Source organism: Cervus elaphus, chromosome 30, assembly GCF_910594005.1.
Source record: "Cervus elaphus chromosome 30, mCerEla1.1, whole genome shotgun sequence".
NCBI classification, from domain to species: domain Eukaryota; kingdom Metazoa; phylum Chordata; class Mammalia; order Artiodactyla; family Cervidae; genus Cervus; species Cervus elaphus.
Genome location: NC_057844.1, coordinates 46857998 through 46878320, shown reverse-complemented (window position 1 = coordinate 46878320; position 20323 = coordinate 46857998). Strand labels below are relative to the sequence as shown.

The 20323-nt window shown below is 39.1% G+C and overlaps 2 protein-coding genes across 3 annotated transcripts in view; one reads left to right on the top strand and one right to left on the bottom strand.

Annotated features, from left to right (window-relative positions):
• BORA (BORA aurora kinase A activator) overlaps window positions 1–6656 on the bottom strand; it is a 26883-nt gene extending 20227 nt beyond the window's left edge. Inside the window, exons 1-4 of one of the 2 annotated variants that reach the window (XM_043891702.1) lie at window positions 6266–6656; window positions 4807–4974; window positions 2990–3096; window positions 822–867 (exon numbers count right to left, since the gene is read on the bottom strand). In XM_043891702.1, coding sequence (XP_043747637.1) covers window positions 822–867; window positions 2990–3096; window positions 4807–4959 — 306 coding nt within the window. In that variant the 5' untranslated portion in view covers window positions 4960–4974; window positions 6266–6656. Of the gene's footprint in view, window positions 1–821; window positions 868–2989; window positions 3097–4806; window positions 4975–6150; window positions 6171–6265 lie in introns of those variants that run through there. The other variant, XM_043891701.1, reaches the window with a different exon arrangement.
• MZT1 (mitotic spindle organizing protein 1) lies at window positions 6621–20323 on the top strand. The gene is made up of 3 exons (XM_043891703.1): window positions 6621–6753; window positions 12193–12338; window positions 18521–20323. Exons 1-3 carry the CDS (start codon window positions 6681–6683, stop codon window positions 18542–18544), a joined length of 243 nt encoding a protein of 80 aa, XP_043747638.1. The 5' UTR covers window positions 6621–6680; the 3' UTR covers window positions 18545–20323.

Here is a 20323-nt window from a genome sequence, read left to right as displayed (position 1 = left end):
AGATTAACAAGTAGGTAATATTTAGCAGGAGTAAAGCTTATGAAACTGTTTCCTAAGAAACAGGCTATATCTGAAACGTGGGGGCTCAATGAATCTCTGAACATGCCATAGCTCAAGTCTTTTGGGCTGCAGAAGAACCAAGCATAGCTAGTAAATAGAAGAGGTCAGAGGAAGACTAGTAAGGGGAAAAAGGAAGGACAAAAAACCACAGCCATGGCCTGAAGACTTTCTGAAAAATAACTAAGACACACAACCTTTACATTCTCAAGAATTTTAGCAAAAAAGGAAAGCAAAAAGTGAAATGCTTAGTTTATTAGCTTTACAAAAAACCAAAAAACCCTACCTTTGTGATATACTTTTTCTATTTAGCAGTATACTGTATTTCATGAAATATATTCAACGTCTTAAAAATCTAAAGAATTAACAAGAACAAAAGATAAAACCATTCCTGAGGCCAGGCTAGATTTTCAAGGCTTGAAAATATCCAGCTTTCTCTACTCCAACTTGAAACAATGGTTCGTGTTCATCAAAGGCACAAGAAGACAAACTATGCTAGGTCCTGAGAAGGAAAAGATGAATTTTGACCAGAAAAGAATTCAGTCTTGGGGGAGAAAAGCATTAAACCGATTGTTACAATGAAAGGCGCTGGATCAGCTCAAAAACACTAGTCTTAAGGGAGCTCCGAGGGATACTGGGAACGGACAGGCTTGGGGAAGTTGAGACAGGAAAGGATGTAAAGGAACTCTTCCTCTCTTAGAGGTGCTGTGCACGCAGAATTGATGCTTAACTGGCTTCACCATCAGTAATCGTTGTCAAGTTACCTCTTCAATGGCTTTTTGTCTTTTGTCTTCCACATCTTTATCTATTCTATGCAGAGATAGAAAAATAACCATACCATTACTTCAGCAGACTGAACATTTAAAATAATAACCTTTCAAAGAAATAGTTTTCTTCCATGTTAGAAAGTGGCAAATGTTAAGCTCATTTTAAAAGAAAAATTGGGATCTTACCACATTTTGTAAATGACAGTATTTGGAGAGTCAGCCTTGTGCTATTAGGCTTACCTGCCCCCCCTTTTCCATTCACAGTTTGAATGGAATATTTTCTAGTAAAAGGCTTACATGGATACAATTTTTAAATTACTATTAACAACAGATATAAAGTAATTTGAATAAACTGTGCCCTTTAATCACAATTTAAGAAGTATGTCATTCCACAGAAATCTAAAAACTGTCCAAATCCCTTTTCTTCTATTATAGCAAGCTTATCATAGTTGTAATTCTGGAATCAATTCTTACTTTTGACATAAATGAAAAAAAGACTATCATCCTTACAGTTCTAAATAAATAGGCAAAATTATTAATTATGAAATTAAATATCAACACTATAAAATGTGAAATATAAAATTTTGTCCAAATGAATTCTTTTTTCCCACTTTGATAGAATATGCAATTATAGCACCACAAATTTATTACTTATAAGATTTAATATTGTCAGGTCTCAAGGACAAGGCATATACTTGCCAAGGACTCAGCAGTTAGCCTTGAAGGACCACTTCCCTAATCCTTCCCCAGAGAGAGTATTTGCTACCATGAATAACTCCATAAGACACCTTTTTCTGTCCAAATTTTTTTTTATCTAATTTGTACCTTAACAAAGCTTATAATAATGTACATGTATTAAAAATTAAAATCAAGTGGATTTATAAATAAAGGAATTGTGAGAAAATAGACTAAGTTAGAATCCACATATCTCCATTTGAACAGCCATTATGAGACTTTTAATTCAGGGCTCTTCCTCTTAGCGTGGACATCACAGAGATCTCAGGGCATAAAAACAGCGTACAATATTAGTAAGCTCTGATCTAGCAATACTTAATTCAGAAACCTACTGCTGCTTCATCAGAGGACTTCAACAACCTGAGATATTCAGGTGATGGCTGGAAGCAGTGAAAATCATTTTGGCCAAATATTGTAGAGATAGATGACGGAAGGGTCTGAGAAGTCATACAGGGCAGGGCGTCTTCACCCGTACACCACAGAACACCAGCATGACGCATACACTGTTCACTATGACTGGTGTGCCCTCAATGGACCCTTGGCGGGCGAAGCAGGGAAGGGATTTCAGGACTGTTCACCTCCAATGTGGACAGACTCATTTGTTTACACCAGGATACCTTGCAGTTCTCATTTTTAGAGAACTTGCAGTTCTCATATATAGCATGGCATGAAAAAGGTGGGAAGCTCTGAAAGAGGGAACTTGGGTTAGTGAGGAAGAGGCACTGGAAGCCTATGCTTATTTCTAAGAATGAATCAACATGTTTTAAGGGTATACTCACTATCCTCGGTAGAAACCATAACCATTTACTGAATTACATGAGTTAAATTAAAATCAGGGTCTTGTCCCCTCTTCTATGTTAAAGGTCTATTTACTGAAATACACCAAGTCTTTTCATAAACCTGCTCAGATGACACCTAATTTACTAGCATACAAATGTTGTTTCACAACTTGTTGAGTCTAAAGGGCAGGAATAACCTCCTGTACTGCTTCGGGGTCCCCTACAGCGCTCAATAAATTTCTCTTGGCTGTTCACGTTTCAACATACTGAAGAGAGGAGGCAAAATAAGACATATGGTTTGCGTAACACAAAAAATTCGTCTCATTTGTGACACATGTGCTTTTTGATATACTTTTCACTTTCCCTATCAAAGGTATCATCCAGCGTTAAGTAAAATCCGTTTACACTCTATCCCCATTCTAGTCCCTTTCTTGAGCACTTTGGATGAGGATTAATTACAAGGGGATCGTCATCAAGCTACCAAGTCAAGAGAAGAAGGGGTACAACAGCCAGACGAATATTTGCAAGAGCGCCTCAACACGTGTACATCTTTGGGTGATTAAATTCTAAAATTAAAGGGAAAAGAATTATTCATCACCTTGGACTGATAAGACATGTTATTACACTTAAGAACAAGAAAGGAAAACTTACCGAGAGCGACTTAGGTATAAAGCTTGACGATGAATGTCCTCTGGGTCTATCTCTACAGGATTTATTACAGCTAGTTGATCAATAGACCATCTAAATTCCCCTGGAGTCTTAACAAAAGAAAGTGATCTTATGAGCAAAAGCATATAACAGTGCATCAAAATGCTAACTTCAAATGTCAGCTTCAAAAACAATGTGAACGGTTATAATATAAAAATATCTTACAGATATTTGACTTTACCACTAAATTAAAAGTCAAATGGTAAGCAGATAACACTAAATCAATTGACTTGACATTCCATCTGGGTGACTGCTGAAATTACATAATAATAGAAAAATCACATCATATTAAAGATATAGAAATTCCACAAATAACTCTCAACAGTGATGCAATACACCCAAATAAAACTAAAAATCCCTTAGAGTTATCAAAAGCCTTTATTTTCACCAGGAATGAATTGAAATTATACAAAGTCCTAACTACAAAAAGCACATATTTGCAAAAGCTCATAAAATATGCAATAAATAATTGAGTGGTAACCAGTGCTGCTTTTCTGTATTCAACTATCCAATAAACCAAAAGTTTATTTTTGTAATTCTACAATTAGAATTTTGTTTACAAATTTGGAATATATTTTTGAAAAATCAGACTTAAAAATCCAAGATGTCCGTCATGCACTCTTGCTTTGAGGATTAAGTTGCAGTCATTTTGTTATTTTTATTAAAATTAACTAAAATTGAATACCATTCAATTTAAAATCATGAGGCCACATAATGATTCAATATGAAGTGTATAACTGTAAAACTTTCCTCTAGTGCATAACTAGCTTCACGTAGATACGCAGGTGTAGCTAGCAACAAAAGGACACAGTTTGCAGTTTTCTAGATAATTTGCTAAGTCAGAAGATCAGACTTCAAAGAACTTTTCCATTGTAGTCAATAACAGTAAAAAGAAGCTAAAGAGAGGAAGCCTTCCCTAATCTATTAAAGAGACTATTCCCCTCTATATCAGCCTTCTGTTATAGCACATAACATACTCTCTTGAGGTTGCCAGTCTAGTCTTGCCTATCTAATTAGAGTACAGGTTGACTTCTTTTCAAACAATCTGCAAGCTAAGAATGGGTGACAAAAATCCAAAATAATATTAGCATTTCACATGTGAAGATTATAAATGAAATTCGTCAGTGTCCATAAATAAAGCTTTACTGCAACACAGCCACATTTACTGTTAACATACTACCAATGGTTGCTTCTATAATACAAGGCAGAGGTGAGTAATTGTAACAGCAACCAGATGATCTGCAAAGCCTAAAATATTTACTATCTGGCCCTTAACAGAAAAAGTTTGCTGACCCCTGCTACAGAGTACAAGCTCTCTGAGAATTACTGTTTTATGACTTGTTCAAGATGTAACCTCTGTAGTCAAGAACTGTACCTGACACATAGCATTCAAACAAAATTTGCTGAATACCTGAAAATAATTAGCTGAAATAGTTTCTTCTCTATTATGGTATTAGTCCTTAGACCATCAGCATAAGCGGCACCCACGGCTGTGAGAAACTTGCTAACTACTGAATAAAAAAGAAATGCTAACTAAAAAAAACAAATTGAAAGCTAAGAATGGCTGGCAAAAATCCAAAAGAATATCAGTATAACTAGTTTATATAATATTAGTATAACGAGCTAAGTCATTTTTAGCCCAGTCACTATATTATAATAACCAATAACCATTAGAATTAAAAAGTACACTCCAGTTTACCACTTGTAAAGAAAGATTGACATTTAAAGTTATTTAGAAAAAGTAGTCGAGACTAACTTACTGGTAATTTTGTCGATTTAAAAACAGAAGGACTGGAGACAGTTTGTTCATGGAGATTAGAATAATCACCAGGACTTTCAAAAGGATTTAAAACAGGAATCCTTCCTGGAGTTTCAGGTGTTATTTGCATTTTTGATTCTTTGACATCTCCCATAGCACAGAGGAAAAACTAAAAAGAAATCATAAGTATATATAATAAAAGTACAAAGTTCCACAGACATTCATTTTGACAACTAAAATGTATTCAACAAAGGTGGTTGTTGTTTAGTCTCCAAGTGGAGTCCGACTTTTTTGCAACCCCATGGAGTACAGCCCACCAGGCTCCTCTGTTCATGGGATTTTTCAGGCAAGAATGCTGGAGTGGGTTGCCATTTCCTTCTCCAGAGGATCTCCCCCATCTAGGGATCTCCCCCATCTAGGGATCGAATTCGCGACTCTTGCCATTGGTAGGCGGATTCTTTACAGCTGAATCACCAGGGAAGCCCCATTACCAAACATACATGTCACAAAAAGAATTAACTCAAAACCAAGCTCCTGGGGCTGTTTTGTAGTTTACACAAGTGTGATGCTCTAGATAATCTTGAAAGCTAGAAGGGTAAAGTATTAGTGACAGAATTTTGCAGGAGAATTAACAAGCTCAGAGAAGTCAACTGGTTTGTAAGTAGCACTCAACCGAATGTGAATGAGTTGAGGTCCCCCTTCGGGACAACTAAACGTTCTAATAGGCACAAAACCTTTTCCTGCTAAAGAACAGTAGACCTACAGCTTTTCATTCATTATCTCAAGTCTGTAAACAAACACTTTGTACATAATTCCAACAGCCCAGCAATTACCCAACAAACTGCAGTTACTAAACAGTTATTTACAGCATCACCAACTCAATGGACAGGAGTTTGAGTAAACCCCAGAGATGGTGAAAGACAGGGAAGCCCGACGTGCTGCAATCCACGGGGGCCCCAAAGGATCTGACAAGCCTGAGCGACTGAACAACAGCAGCAGCAAATAAGAGACGAGGAAATCTCTGGTCTCTTTGTGCATAGGTGCCTATCTTGCACTTTAGCCCCCATGAGAAAAGAAATGACTGATTAGAGGTACGAAATTAACCGCTTTGGGTTGCCTCTTCTCAAACACCCTTAGCCAAAGGCTAAGACCCCCACCCTCCCACGATGGAAGCGAGACTACATTATTTCCCGTTGGGGGGGGGGTACAACTAGAGAAAAGAACCCACTCCACGGAAGGCTATGTGTAGCTAGCCTCCTCGGGTGACGGGCAAAGGAGGACACTGACGCCGGTGTCATTCCCATCCCTACTCGATCACTCTTTCCTGGGCCCCCCTCTTCCGCACCCACTCCCCGGCAGCTCTCATTCATCCCGAGGCGAGCGTGCAGCTGGTTCAGAGCAGGGCAAACGGAGTTCTCCAACTCGACAGGAGGAAAGGCCAGGAACCACAAAGAACATACCTAGTTGTGTGTATAAAAAGGAAGCCCCCCTAAAGCGGCTCCAGGGCGCTCCCGACGGTGCCGGGTAAGCTCCCACGACAGGCACAGACTCTTTAACTCCCCGCTTCCGCGCTGTCTCAGGCCAACCAGGGCACGGGCCTTGTACGCGACTGGCCAATCGCGTTGTACCGCTGTCCGCGAACCAGCCAATCTCCGCGAGGCCGCGTAGTAAATTCGAATGGCAACTCCTCTCTTCGCGTTCCGCCCAGAGTACCGCGGCTCCAAATTCAAATCAACGCAGCCTCACGCTGGCGATCAGCGCGAGGGGCGGAGCCTGCCCGGCGTGAGCCGGGAACGCGCGGTGTGATTGCCCAGGAGAAAGGAAGGCGCTCCAGTTCCGGGTCAGGCCCTTCGCCCGCCTCCTTCGGCCTCCGCCATGGCTAGCAGCAGTGGCGCCGGGTCGGCGGCAGCGGCAGCGAATCTGAATGCGGTGAGGGAGACCATGGACAGTGAGTGCCCGTTTCGCCCCCTTTACCTTGCCTCTGTTCCCCAGAGCCAAGGCCCTGGGACGGGGCTGGGCCCACGAGGACTTCAGGTCCACTTCCTGCCCCGATCGGCATCTTTGGACATCCTCCCAAGGGGCCCTCCAGGGCCCCAGAGCTGATGGCTCCATCCTTTGAGAGTCGTCTCTCAGTTCCTGCGTAGTTTGTCGCGCGCACGGCGTTGCGGCCACACGTCAGCCCGGCGCGCGCCTGGTCCCTCCCGCACCAGACCCCGCGCGCCGCCCGTTTCCCGCCTCGAGTGCTTTCCCCGGAGCGCTCATCTCGCGCCCTCTCCCGCGCCCAGTCCCCGCGACCTTTCTCGCGCGATCTCAAGTCACGGCTGGTCCCTGCACCACGCTCCCTCCGCGCCGGTTCCCCGCATCCCTTCTCCTGCGCTGGTCTCGCGCGCCCCGCCCACCCCGCGCGCCGCATCCAGTGAGGGGATCGCCGCCGAAGCGCCCCAGACTGAGCTTCTTGTGGACAGTGGCTTCCGATGTTTGGTCACCGCTCCATCCCTCCTTGTACCTTGCGCTGCAGCAGGAGCGTGTTAAATACCTACCCCGTGAAGGAATATGTGCTTTAATCAGAGTTGCCCCCGTTTAGTCCTGGAGCCGGTGATGCCGGTGTCCGGAGACCGTGGGCATATTTACCTGTTTTGCAGCAGGGAGCACGCAGGTAAAAATGCCCGCAAGTAATAGAGGGAAAAAGTGTCTTGGAGTTATCCTTTCCCTCCTTTCTATTGCCGGCTCTGACACTTTATAGCCCTGGTGTAGGCTTGGACAAGTCATTTAAACATCTTTGAGACTGCTTTTTTTTTTTTTTTTTTAACCCCGTAAAACAAGATTGCTACCTCGTGCTGCGTGAGTGCTAAGTCGCTTCAGTTATGTCCGACTCTTTGCGACCCCATGGATTGTAGCCCGCCAGGCTCATCTGTCCATGGGATTCTTAACTCAGGAATATTGGAGTGGGTTGGGTTGCCAGGCCCTCTACCAGGGGATCTTCTCAACTAGGGATCGAACCCGGGTCTCCTGCATTGCAGGCAGATTGTTTACCGTCTGAGCCACCAGAGAAGCCACATACTACCTCCTAGGATTATTCTAAATATTTAAATAAGGTCACCTGATAAAGGCATCTCGAAGGTGACCATTAACAGGTAGTTCCTGCACTGTTTTCGTATATAAACATCATTCCACGATCCCTTTTGCTGTCCCCATTTTATTTGCCTGCACTTGTATATGTGTGATGTTCAATTTTGCTTTTTGCGTTTTCCAAGGGATACCCACATGAACTGCTGTCTCTCAAACCATGAAATTCTCAAGCAGTGTCAGCCTTCATGTCCTATCTCTGGCTCCTTCACTGTAGGCTCCACTTCCTGTTAGAGCCCCTTCTTTATGGGGACTTGTGATAAGGCTTATGACTTTCTTTGCACTCTCTGCTGCTCTGCTTTTAAAAGAATTTTTTTTTATTAATAGAGCCTTTGCATCTAATTTTTTACTCAGTATCTGCTTTTCTCTTTTTCTGAAAAATGGAATTTTGTTAATACCATCCTATTCTGTTAATTCATCCTATTTTCCCGTCCTTCTTGAAACAGCAGAGCTTATTTTATTTTGTAAGTGGATTTGTGCACTTAGAAACTAGTGTACACCATTACTGTCTTACATCTTTGCTTGGAAACCAATGTGGTTTCTGAACAGTGTGAAGTGTATTTGAGGCCTGACTTGTAGTCAATTTTCTTAGATTAACTGTTCCTTATTATATGGGCACAGGATTCCATTTGAATAGAAAGCTGGCATTTTCTCTCTGATGAAACTACTGATACAGAAATGAGAACGGATCATTTTTATTGGCTGCATCATCAAGGTTTTCACTGAGAGCATTGAAGATTATAGTGTTAGAATATGAAAAAGTGAAGAAAGACCAGATTATTTTTTCTCAACCAACACTGGAGGAGAGAGTGTGCAAAGTAGAGAACACTGCTCTTCCATACACAGTGGGTCCCCAAATCAGAAGGTAAAAAGGAAGGCCCCAGGTTGGCAGTGTATCAACATCTGTTAAGTGGCAGTTAGGTCCTGTCCTGTCCATTGCTATCTGCCATGCAGGCATGCTCACTCACTCAGGTATGTCCAACTCTTTGCCGTTCCATGGACTGTAGCCTTCCAGACTTCTCTATCCGTGGGATTTCCCAGGCAAGAATAATGAAGGGGGTTGCCATTTCCTCCTCCAGGGGATCTTCCCAATCCAGGGATCACACTGGCATCTCTTGAATCATAATTGAATCCAAAACAGTCAGTCAAAATGCGAAGTTTTGCAAAGTTAATGAAAATATTTTCCAGGCTGTCTATAATGATTGAGGCACAAAGGGAAACAGTGACACTTGCACTGTTAAGAACTGACCACATATTCAACTGAAAAAGTCCTCAATGCAGTCCTTTAATAATCCCACCTTTCTCCACTCTCACTGCCAGAAATAGAACGTTAATTTGCCCAAGGGACTGGGCTGACCTACATAAGCACCAGTGTTTTTTGAAATTCTGTTAATGTGGAGTTTCCATGTATTTAAATCTATCCATGAGACCCAAACTGAAGTGTTCAAAACTTTTTGAGTCTGACAGCGCTGCTTCAAGATCTAGTGTATTTCTCCTCATCCTTTTCCTCCCTCCCTCCCATCAGAATTAGAGTCAGCTAAGTGATTTCATCTTTTAATTAATGTCAGATGATTTGCAAGGATTATAAAATTGAGCTATGAACACTTGTAATTTTATTGTGAAAAAGCGTTTTGATAAAGATACTTTAGATGGGAGGAAGTGGTGGACTTTGTTATTATCTGCACAGATCACTGAAAGAAACCTGATTGATCCTGGCCAGATTTAGTATAGGGTCTGTTGGATAAGGGGTTTCCCTGGTGGCTCAGTGGTAAAGAATCTACCTGCCAATGTAGGAGACATGGGTTCGATCCCTGGAGAAGGAAGATCCCTGAAGAAGGAAATGGCAGCCCACTCCAGTATTCTTGCCTGGGAAATCCCATGGACAGAGGAGCCTGGCAGGCTACAGTCCATGGGGTTGCAAAAGAGTAAGACATGACTTAGCGACAGTAATAACAAATTACGTTTTTAGCAATGGTGATTAAAATTTACTTCTTCCCTACTAGAGGCTTCAGTGTGACAGTTGTTCCTCAGTAATTGCAGGGAAATTGGGTTCAAGACACCCTCACCCACCCACCCATACCACAATCTGTGGATGCTCAGGTCTATCATATAAAATGGCTAAGTGTTTGCCTATAACCTACATTCATCCTCTTGTATGGGGGCTTCCCCAGTGACTCAGTGGTAAAGAATCTGCCTGCTAAGTCGGAGACTCGGGTTTGATCCCTGGGTTGGGAAGATCACCTGGAGAAAGAAATGGTAGCCTGCTCCAGTATTTTTGCTTAGGAAATCCGGTGGACAGGAGCCTGGCAAGCTGCGGTCCATGGTGTTGCAGAGTCGGACACAACTGGGCGACTGAACAGCAGCAGCATCCTCTTGTGTACTTTAAATCATCTTTTGGTTATTTATAATTCCTAATAAATGCGAATGCTACGTTAATGGTTGCCTGCGCATACACGCCAAACTCAAGTTTTGCTTTTGCGAACTTTCTCGAATTTTTTTTCCCAAATATTTTCAATCCACAGTTGACTTATATCAAGTTGTAAACTAGCAAAAGGAGCGAAGAGAGTCCACAGTGTGCAAGGCAGTGTCAGTGAAGCAAACATATAGCCCGTGCTCCCGCCATCAATCCCCTTACTCACTAATGTGAGGCGTCCCCTACTTCCCTCCTTCACTAAGCTTCTTCAGTTCTTCACTCATCTCAGATTTGACCATTTGTATTAATCTCTTCTGTCCATGCCACCTACCAGTCTCTCCATAATTGCAATAACTTATCTGGACTCCTCCTCCCCAGGTCTTAACTTACACTGGGAAGAACTTGGTAAATGAGACTGAAAGGCTCATGTAAAGACAGTGTAATTAAGGGGGATAAATGGTTGTGAAGTATGAGATGAGGCAGACATGAGAATATACTAAGGCCCTATTGAAGATGTGAGAACTCTGGGAAGCTACTGCATTTAAAACAGGAATGTGACAAGATCAGATATTCTTTTTTTTTTTTAAGATTTTGCCTTCAAGGCTGCAGTGCAGTGGCAGGATGGGAGTAACTCAGGCAAAACCCAGCAGACACCTTGAGTTGAGCAGGAGTTTAGGGTTCAGGGAGACCAAGGCAGGCAGAGTTTTTAAGACAGAGTACCTGAGAGGAAAGAACCTGCACCTAGAGAGAATTCTGGAGGTCCATGGAATGTTCTCCCTCAGGTATTCAGCAAGGCATTGATCGGTGTGCAAGGAAAGTACCCCAAAAAGACACCAAAGGATCAAACTGTTTCTAGATAACTGTATCTCGTTACAAAGCTTGAGAATATGTATGGAAATACAAAACTGTCAAACACCCAGCACAGTAAAATTCACAATGTCTGGCATCCAGTCAGAAATTATTAGGTATGCAAAACAGAAGAATGTGACCAATGATAATAAATTTTAATCTGTTAAAACTGACCCACAGTTGATAGAGATGTTAGGATTAGCAGGTGAAAACATTAGAACAGTACTTCATGTGTTCAGAAGGTTAAATAGAGAAATGGAAGAGAGGTTTTTTAAAACAAATTGAACTTCTCAAGATGAAAATGAATATAAAGTATGAAAAAGTGGAACGGGCCCATATCACAAAAATCGTGAATATTTTGAAAGTTTTCAGAAGGACTTAGACTGTAATTGAAGGATGGCTTAATATTGTTCATTTGTCCATTTATCCCAAAATAAAGTGTCATTTTCATATAGTTCATATCAAAATCCAAATGATATATTACTGACTAAGTAGTTCCACTTCTAGGAATTTATTCTGATAAAATTAAGTTCCTATGTACAGATATTTGTCACAGTATTATTTTCATCAGGGAAACATGAGACCCACATAACAATATAGCAGAGCAGTTAAGTAATGTATGTTATTTCCTTAAAATGGAATATTACATGAATGATTAAATTACATTGTAAGAGAATGCTAACAAGTGGGAAAATGTTCAGAATAATCGACTATGATATGTAAATTTTAGATAGATACTAAATGAGTAGTAGAATATAAACCAAGGTATAGAAAAGTTATGTGGAGGGAGGTTATAAATTTATTTGTAAGTTTCTAGAGCTAAGTAAGGGCATTATTATATGCTGGTTTTCCAGTATTACATGCCAGTTTTCAAATCTAGGAATGCTGTGCTGTTCTTTGGCATGATGCACTATTATATGAATTAAAAACAGAAGTATTCATGTGCATTTTTAAAATGTTACAAGATTTTATTCTTAACATTTTCTTGTCTTTTTCCAGTCCTACTTGAGATTTCAAGAATTTTGAATACTGGATTAGATATGGAAACTCTGTCTATATGTGTGCGGCTTTGTGAACAAGGAATTAACCCAGAAGCTTTATCATCAGTTATTAAGGAACTTCGCAAGGCCACAGAAGCCTTAAAGGTAGAGATTCGTATGTTCACTCACTCTGAATGAAGATGCTTTTGTTTAGAAAACAATTAATGCTGAGATTTTATGTGAATGATTCTAAACAAGGTTAAACTAAGATCTGTCATCATCAGGAGAAATTCTGAAGGCCAGGATCTCAGTAGTGTTTGTTCAGATCACAAAATTCTCTATCTGAACCGTGTTCTTTTTGTAGAAGTCTCTGATTATGTTTAGAATTCTGCTTTTGTTGTGGGTGATATTGTTTCTACCCCCCCAAAAAAGATATGCTTAAGTGTGCTGTACCTGTGAATATACCATGTTTGGAAATAGTGTATCTGTGAAAGTGAAGTCACTTAGTCGTGTCCGACTCTTTGCAACCCCGTGGACTGTAGCCCACCAGGCTCCTCCATCCATGGGATTCTCCCGGCAAAAATACTGCAGTGGGTTGCCATTTCCTTCTCCACTGTATCTGTAGGTATAATCAAATTGACATGAGATCATAATGGGTTAATGACCAGTGTCTTTATAAAGACAAGGGAAATTTGGACCCAGATACACAAAGCACGTACCCTGTCAGGACACAGAGGGGATGCCGTGTGATGCCAGAGGCAGAGATTGGAGTGATGGCGTTTACAGGACAGAGAAGGCCAAGGGTTGTTGGCGGCCACCAGAAGGCGGCTTTTGTCTTTTGTCTACCCTTTTGTCTTCCTTTGAGGAGACATGCCGTTTACCCATCTCAGATTAAGTTCCAATAATATCTCTGATAAGTTCCAATGATCTGGGTCATTGGTTTTGTGCTTTTTAAAACTTTTTTTTCATCAAATCTAACACCAAAAGGTAAACAAGGCACATTTACAGAGCAAAAATTATCATAAATAGAGCATCTGTACAGTTCTCATCATCAGCACCCTAGAAGTTCCCTTATGCCCCCCTGTCACTAACCTCTCTTTCCTGCTCCCCATTCCAATAACTACTGTCCTAATTGTTATGATAGAGACTTTAACATTTTCACTGACTAAGCATGGATCACTAAACACCAGTTTGATTTTATAAAAAAATTTTTAACTTGCTGTGAGATTTTACAGCACAGTTTCTTTTTTCCACTGAGTTTTTTCATTTGACATTATTTTTGTGAGGTTCATTTCTGTTGTTTGTAGCTGTAGTGCATTCCTTTTCACTGTAATAATCATGTTTCATTATACAAATATAGTATTTTTTATTTATCCTTCCTACTATGAATGGATATTAGGTTGCTCCCTGTCCAGAGCTATCATGAACATGCTGCTCTGAGCTTAGTTGTCTGTGTCTTCTGATACATGTGTGTGGGCATTTCTGTTGAGTGTGTATCGAGAACTAGAATTGCTGAATCATAGCTTATGTATATCTTCAACGTGAAGAATTAAGGCCAGACTTGACTACAGTGGTTATATGAATTTCCCTTGCGTCTCATCTTTGTCTATACTTATTATTGTCAGTGTCTTTAATTTTAGTCATTCTGGTAGCTGTGTTTGGATTTCTTGTGTATTAGCATTTCTATGAGTACCAGTGAGATCAAATGAATTTTAAAAAAAATTTTTTTTGGCCATTTTCTTTTGTGAAATATCTTTTCATGTAGCTTGCCCATTTTTCTGGGTTATCTGTCCTTTTCTTCTTTGTGGGTAGTCTTTGTTTAAATATTTTGGAAATGAACTTTTGTCAGATATAGATGTAAGGCTTCTCATGAATTTTTAAGTAATTATGAAAACTATTCAAATTTTCTATTTCTTTTTTAAAATGTATTTTTAATTGGAGGATAATTGCTTTACCATTGTGTTGTAAACACAGTTTACAGTTGTGTAGGCTGGTTGGATGGCATCACCGACTCAATGGACATGGGTTTGGGTGGACTCCAGGAGTTGGTGATGGACAGGGAGGCCTGGCGTGCTGCGGTTCATGAGGTCGCAAAGAGTTGGACATGACTGAGCGACTGAACTGAGGCCTCTGCCATACAAACGCACACAAGTCCACAAATGCACACAAGTCCCCTCCGTCTTGAGCCTCTCACCCCATCACAGAGCACCAAGCTGAGCTCCCTGTGTTGTCCAGCAGCTTCTGTTTCTTTTTTAACTCAACAACTGTTGCTTTCATATGAGAGAGAGAAAAATAACTACGTAATACAGTAAGAATAGCTTGTGTTTATTCTGCTTTTGCTAAACTCTGCCTGCATTGTTTGCTTTATAGGCAATGCAAGGATGTTTACTACGACTACTAGTAATAGTTTACCCCTGAGGAAACTGACGCTGTGGTGGCTAACTTACTTCTCCCCAGACTTAGAGTTAGGTGGTTGAGCTAGGATTTGAGCTCAGACCCTCTGACGTCAGAGTTGTTACCTGCTAAGTTTCTGCCTACAGTAAGTTCTAAAAAATATCTGAGCCTGCTATTTGAAAAAGCATGAAATGATTAGAACCAAACCAGTGGACTGGAGCCCAAGTACCTTCCCTGGCTTAATACCCTTTCATAACATAAGAGGTATCATAGCCTTTTATTAGTAAATTTCTGAAATTTCAGTGGAAGAGGATTTATTTAATATACATCTTCCACAACCACAAAAATGTTTATTCAGCTATGCTGAAGTTCGAAAGGGAATAGGGAGGCAGAATAGCAAGAAATGTTTGTATTAACGCAGATTGACTGATGTGAAGGAAGCGGAGACAAGTAGCCTAGCTGGAAAGGTAGAGGGCAGACAACATAGCTTCTTAGAATGAAAATCAAGGTATTAGGAGATTCAGAAGTGCCTGTTTAACATAACTTTTTCAGCTTTGACGTACCGGTTATTCCACATTCAGTGGATTATAATGAACTCTGAAGGCAAAGTCAATGCAGTAACTCCGCTACATTGCAAACTTTCAAGTTGTGAACGTCAGGTGTTAATGAAATTTCAGCTTGCCCTCTGCCTCCTGTTGCTGACCATCCTTCAGCTCTCCCGTCTCCCACATCCTCTCCCTCACCATAAGTAACTCTTCTTGCCTGTTCACTCGATGCCGTTCCCTATGTGCCAGCCACTGTCCTGTACTTTCCAAGGTACTGCACTGTTAGATTCAAAATGCTTCTTTATTTTTTGTGTTTGGTTTTTATGTATTATTTGTGTGAAAAGTATTATAAACCTAAAATACAGTTATACAGTTATAATAATACTATTATAAACCTATAGTACAGTACTATATTGTGTCAGTTGGGTACCTAGGCTAACTTTGTTGGACTTGTGAACAAATTGGACACTCTCAGAAAAGAACTCATTTGCATGTAGGGGACTTACTACAATTAAGTTGAACAAAAATCAGAAAGTGTTGCCCATTTGAATGGAAAATCAGTCTCATACACACACAGAGCCTCTTAAAACACATTTCTCCCTTAATCTAAAATTGGTATACCAGACTCTTTCTAAAACTAGGTAGGGGAAGAGATCGTGAAAAGTTTCCAGTAAAGAAGAAATGTTCATTAGAATTTTTTCTTGAAAGTAATGTTTGAAAGCTATTTAAGTTGTATAAAAGTAATTCATGTTGGTAATTTTTTTTTTTTTTTTTTGGTAATTTTTAAATATTTAGATCAGAAAATACAAAGAAGGAAACGAAAATCATTCAAGATCACCAGTAGATAACCACTGATAATATTTGGTTAACATCATCCTAGCTGGTCTCATGCTACTTTGAAAACAAATATATTACAGTTAATCTCATTGAATTAAAAATGAATAAACTTCCTCAGGTTGATTCTCTCCAGATCAAAGTCTGTTCTCTCCTAACTGCTCCTGCTGGGTCTGGGTTGGGAGCTGGTTGGTTCAGAACTGCACTCAGCCACACCTGTCTTCTCTTGACCACCTTACCCTGCCCCAGCCTTAGTGCCTTAATATGCATAGGTTCTCTCTTTTGTGTGGTTGCTGCTCATGAATTTTTTTCCTCATATTTTTTGTTTATTTCTCTTAGTGTGATAAATAGAGTAAGGAGAAACTCTTCTTGCTGCATTGTATTATCTTTACCTAGACATCCTAGTGATTAGAATTTAATTGTAGGGTACTCATCTCTGTTTTAGACCATGTACAATATAAATCAAGGATGTGATGAAATGTTGCAAGGAATTGTTGCTCTGAAACGTAGTTTTTTCTTCTGTTCTTCAATATGAAGAAAATTATAATAATTTTACTAATTATTTTGTTTTTCTCTTTCAAATCTTTTAGATTTGTATATAGGTGTTGTATTTTATATGTATCCATGTATGTGTGTGTATATTATAGTAAAAGCAGCTAGCTGTGTGTCACCCAGATAGATAAATTTCCTAACAGTGATAGACAGATTGCCTTGTGTTTATTTGCCACAGCATAAATAGAATTGTTAATCACGTGTATTTCTTTTAAAACTAGACTTTATTTTTATGAATGTTACTTTTATCATCAACACTGAATTTTTGTGTTGTCTCCTCAATGCTAGTATTTATGTGTTGGCAGTCATTTATAGATTCTGATTTCAGAAATTGTGGGCAAAACTCATTTTCCCATAGTTTCTACTTTCTTGCCATGGTGCCTTGAATTACACACAGTCGGTGACTTCAGACACACTAAGCCGTGTGTTTCCTTTTGAAGCTGTCCTGTACTATCACTGATATCTTAGAGCATGTGATGTATCTCCTCACTGCAGCATGAGGACATTGGCGCTGTAGAATTTGTAGTTGGCAGAGAAATGAGGGACGAAGTAAGTCCCGTGTCCCACCCATCCTCACAACGGAGGGAATAAACCTGGGCAATGGAAAGTCTGGAGAGAAGACCTCTAATGTGGGTTTTCCCCAGGACCACTGTGTATACACTTGTGGAGTCTTTTAATGACTGTCTGGAAACTGGGTGAGTTTTTAGGATTGCTGTCTTCCTTTCAACTGCAAAGTAGTTCCACACACATTTAACATGAATGCTCTACAAGGTTGACGGCTTGCCTAATTCAAATGAAAAGACATGTTGCATTGTATCTTGGGAGAGGAAACTCTAAAATTAGTATGAAAATCGGAGCAGGGAGAATACTGCTTAAAGGGTCATAAGAACCTATAAGGGTGGAAAGAAGAAGCCTTTTTGAAAAAGGGGCAATTTTTGTTCAAACTAGGTCCTAATTCTTGTGAATAGTAAACCCAGAAAGAGAAAGATGAACAACCAGCTATATAGAAAAACACGGCAGGTTCTGTTGACAAGAATGTCTCATATTTAGTTATCTACAACTTTCCAAGTATCTTAAGGAATTTCCTTGAAGGACCTCTGAACTTAGACTGAATATTAAAAAACAAGTTTTAATTAGGAGGTTGAAATATAAATGAATTGAGTTTACCGTGTACTTCTAAGATTAAACTTATTTAAATTCAACATTTCCATATTTGGCCTTGAGAAATTGCTTGTTTAAATCCTGTCTTTTAGAAATGCATATAAAATAATTTGCTGGTGAATGATAATGGTGTCTGGAAATTTCTACAGAATAATCAGGGAAAGGGTAAGGAATGGTGGTTTAGGTAAAGCTGTATTAGCCACGTATTCATTATCCTCTTTTGCCTTTTTTATTCCTTTTTTATTCCTTTGCGTTACAGCATAACAGATCTTTTTCATTCTTAATTCCCTTTTCGCACTGTAACGAAACATATAGAAACAAACTAATAAAGACTGGATGATGACTTCTATAAGTTAATTTTTCAAGTAGTGCTTGCTGTATTTTTACATTAACTGTTATTTAAGATTATATAGCAATTTGGACTTCCCACATGGTGCAGTGGTAAAAAACTTCACCTGCCAATGCAGGAGACTCAAGAGACATGGGTTCAATCCCTGGGTTGAGAAGATACCCTGGAGTGGGAAATGGCAACTCACTCCAGTACTCTTGCGGGAAAATTCCATGGACAGAGGAGCTTGGCGGGCTGCAGTCCACGGGGTCACAAAAATTTGGACACAACTGAGTGACTGAGCACAAACACAGTAATTTTCCACTGTTAGCCTAGCAATCAGTTCAAATGGTAGTTCTAATAATGTACTGCAAAAAGTGAAAGCTGCTGCATCATGCTGATAAAAGTGCTTTGCTATATGTGAGGGAAGAGTTGTTTGTTAATGACAGTGCAATATTGACTAATGTATTTCCATGGTGTTTCCCCCCACCCCCTATGGTTTTGTTATACTGAATCATACTTTCTTGTTCTAGGCTGCTGAAAATATGACAAGCTGACTTTCTGAAGAAATCCTGATGGGCTATGTCAAGCTGTGTAAGAAGATTGAGGTTGCATTGTAGTCAAGAACATACGATGAAATCACTGCATGTAGCAATGTGGAAACATTGTCCTTTTTAAAAGAATTATAAATCCATAGCTTTATAAATCAGTGGAAAGTGGCTTACAGAGAAAACGATCAGTTGTGTTTACATCACATCTTTTTTTTTTTTCTTTAACCGCTCTAATGCTTTGGCATTGCTGTGTTCATATTTATGTATTCCTAATTTATAGCTCTGATAGCTTTAATTTTCTAAGCAGTCTGTCTATCAGATGTGCACATCTGCTGTGCCTGGGTGAACTATAGTGGAACCCATCAGCAGTAATGTTGTAGTTAAGACTTGTTGACATTTCCATTATAAACTTAAATTTTGAATTGTTTATGCAAAATAACTGTGGATTTATGTTGTATTAAGCTGAAAGTTGACAGGATTTCCGCTACCATGTGTGGATTTTTGATTTAGATTCATTATGCATATCAGAATCTTGTTTTTTATAAGAACATGGAAAACGTGTTGTTAATCTGCTCTTTAACAAAGAATATTTCTTTTTTTAAGCATCAAGTTTGAGTGGCAGTTAGTAGTGTTACCCAGATCATATTAATATTGACTGAAGAGTAAAACTTTTAGAAAACTGAAATTTTAAAGGTAATGACTGCTTAGCTTAGTATTTGTCATTTGATTCATTTAAATTTAGGGAAGGTATTAATTGAGAATGTTTTTCTAAGTTTTTAATTCATAATGAAACAATTCCAACATGAAAAGTCTTTTTACTTTTGTTAAATAAAAATAATTTGAGTGCTTACTTAATAAAATACCTTGAGTGGTTATCTAGTAAATCATCAAACAGGTGGTGACATTCAATAAATAATGTTAACTATTTTCTGAAGGAATAAAGATTTCCAGTCATTAAACAAAAACTAAATAATCACGTTTTCTGCATCAGGAATTCTGAATATGCCTTTCTAAGGTCATTTTTGTGTGTCATTATTTTTACCCTGTAAGTTTTAACTAATTGAAGTAATGGTTGAAAATAAAGTTTAGATAACTTAGGATAATATGGTTTCTGTTCCTCTAACAGAATTTCCATGAACTTTTTCCCCAAGACTACTACAAATTTAATCTGATTTTTTAAGATTGTGTTAGCTTTCCAGTTAAATGATAGTACAAGCATATACTCTTTGGTAGCATATTTTGTTCTTCCAACAAACTAAAGTGATTTTAATAAGGCTTAATAATATTTAATGGGAACCTTCTGTTCTATTTTTAAAATCTAGTCTTTTGACTACGTTGACTTTTGAATGGTGGCATCTTTACCAAGTACATGGAACGTCTGTAATAGGGAGAACAGGTTGGGAGACAATAAAGGTTTTGATTATAAGTCATCTATATGATTAAAAAACATTGCAGACACTGCATGTTGTTACTTATATAAAATCAGAAAGAAAACACTCTTGTCAGGCTCCAAAATTTGTATATACTTTTAGGTCATAAGAGTTAATAGTTTTATTTATAACTTAGAGATTATGTTATTTATGTATGAAACAAAGCAGGAAAATATATTGAGAAGGAGTTCTGTTTACAGAGGACTTTAATGTGTTACATTTCTTAAATGTAAACGTATTTTTAATGCATACTTAAGTAATACTTAAGGAAACCAAACAAAGTAATGATACAGTTGCATTGTTGCGCATGTTGTCAGTGTCCAAAATAAAACCATTTTGGTGATATCAGCCTGTA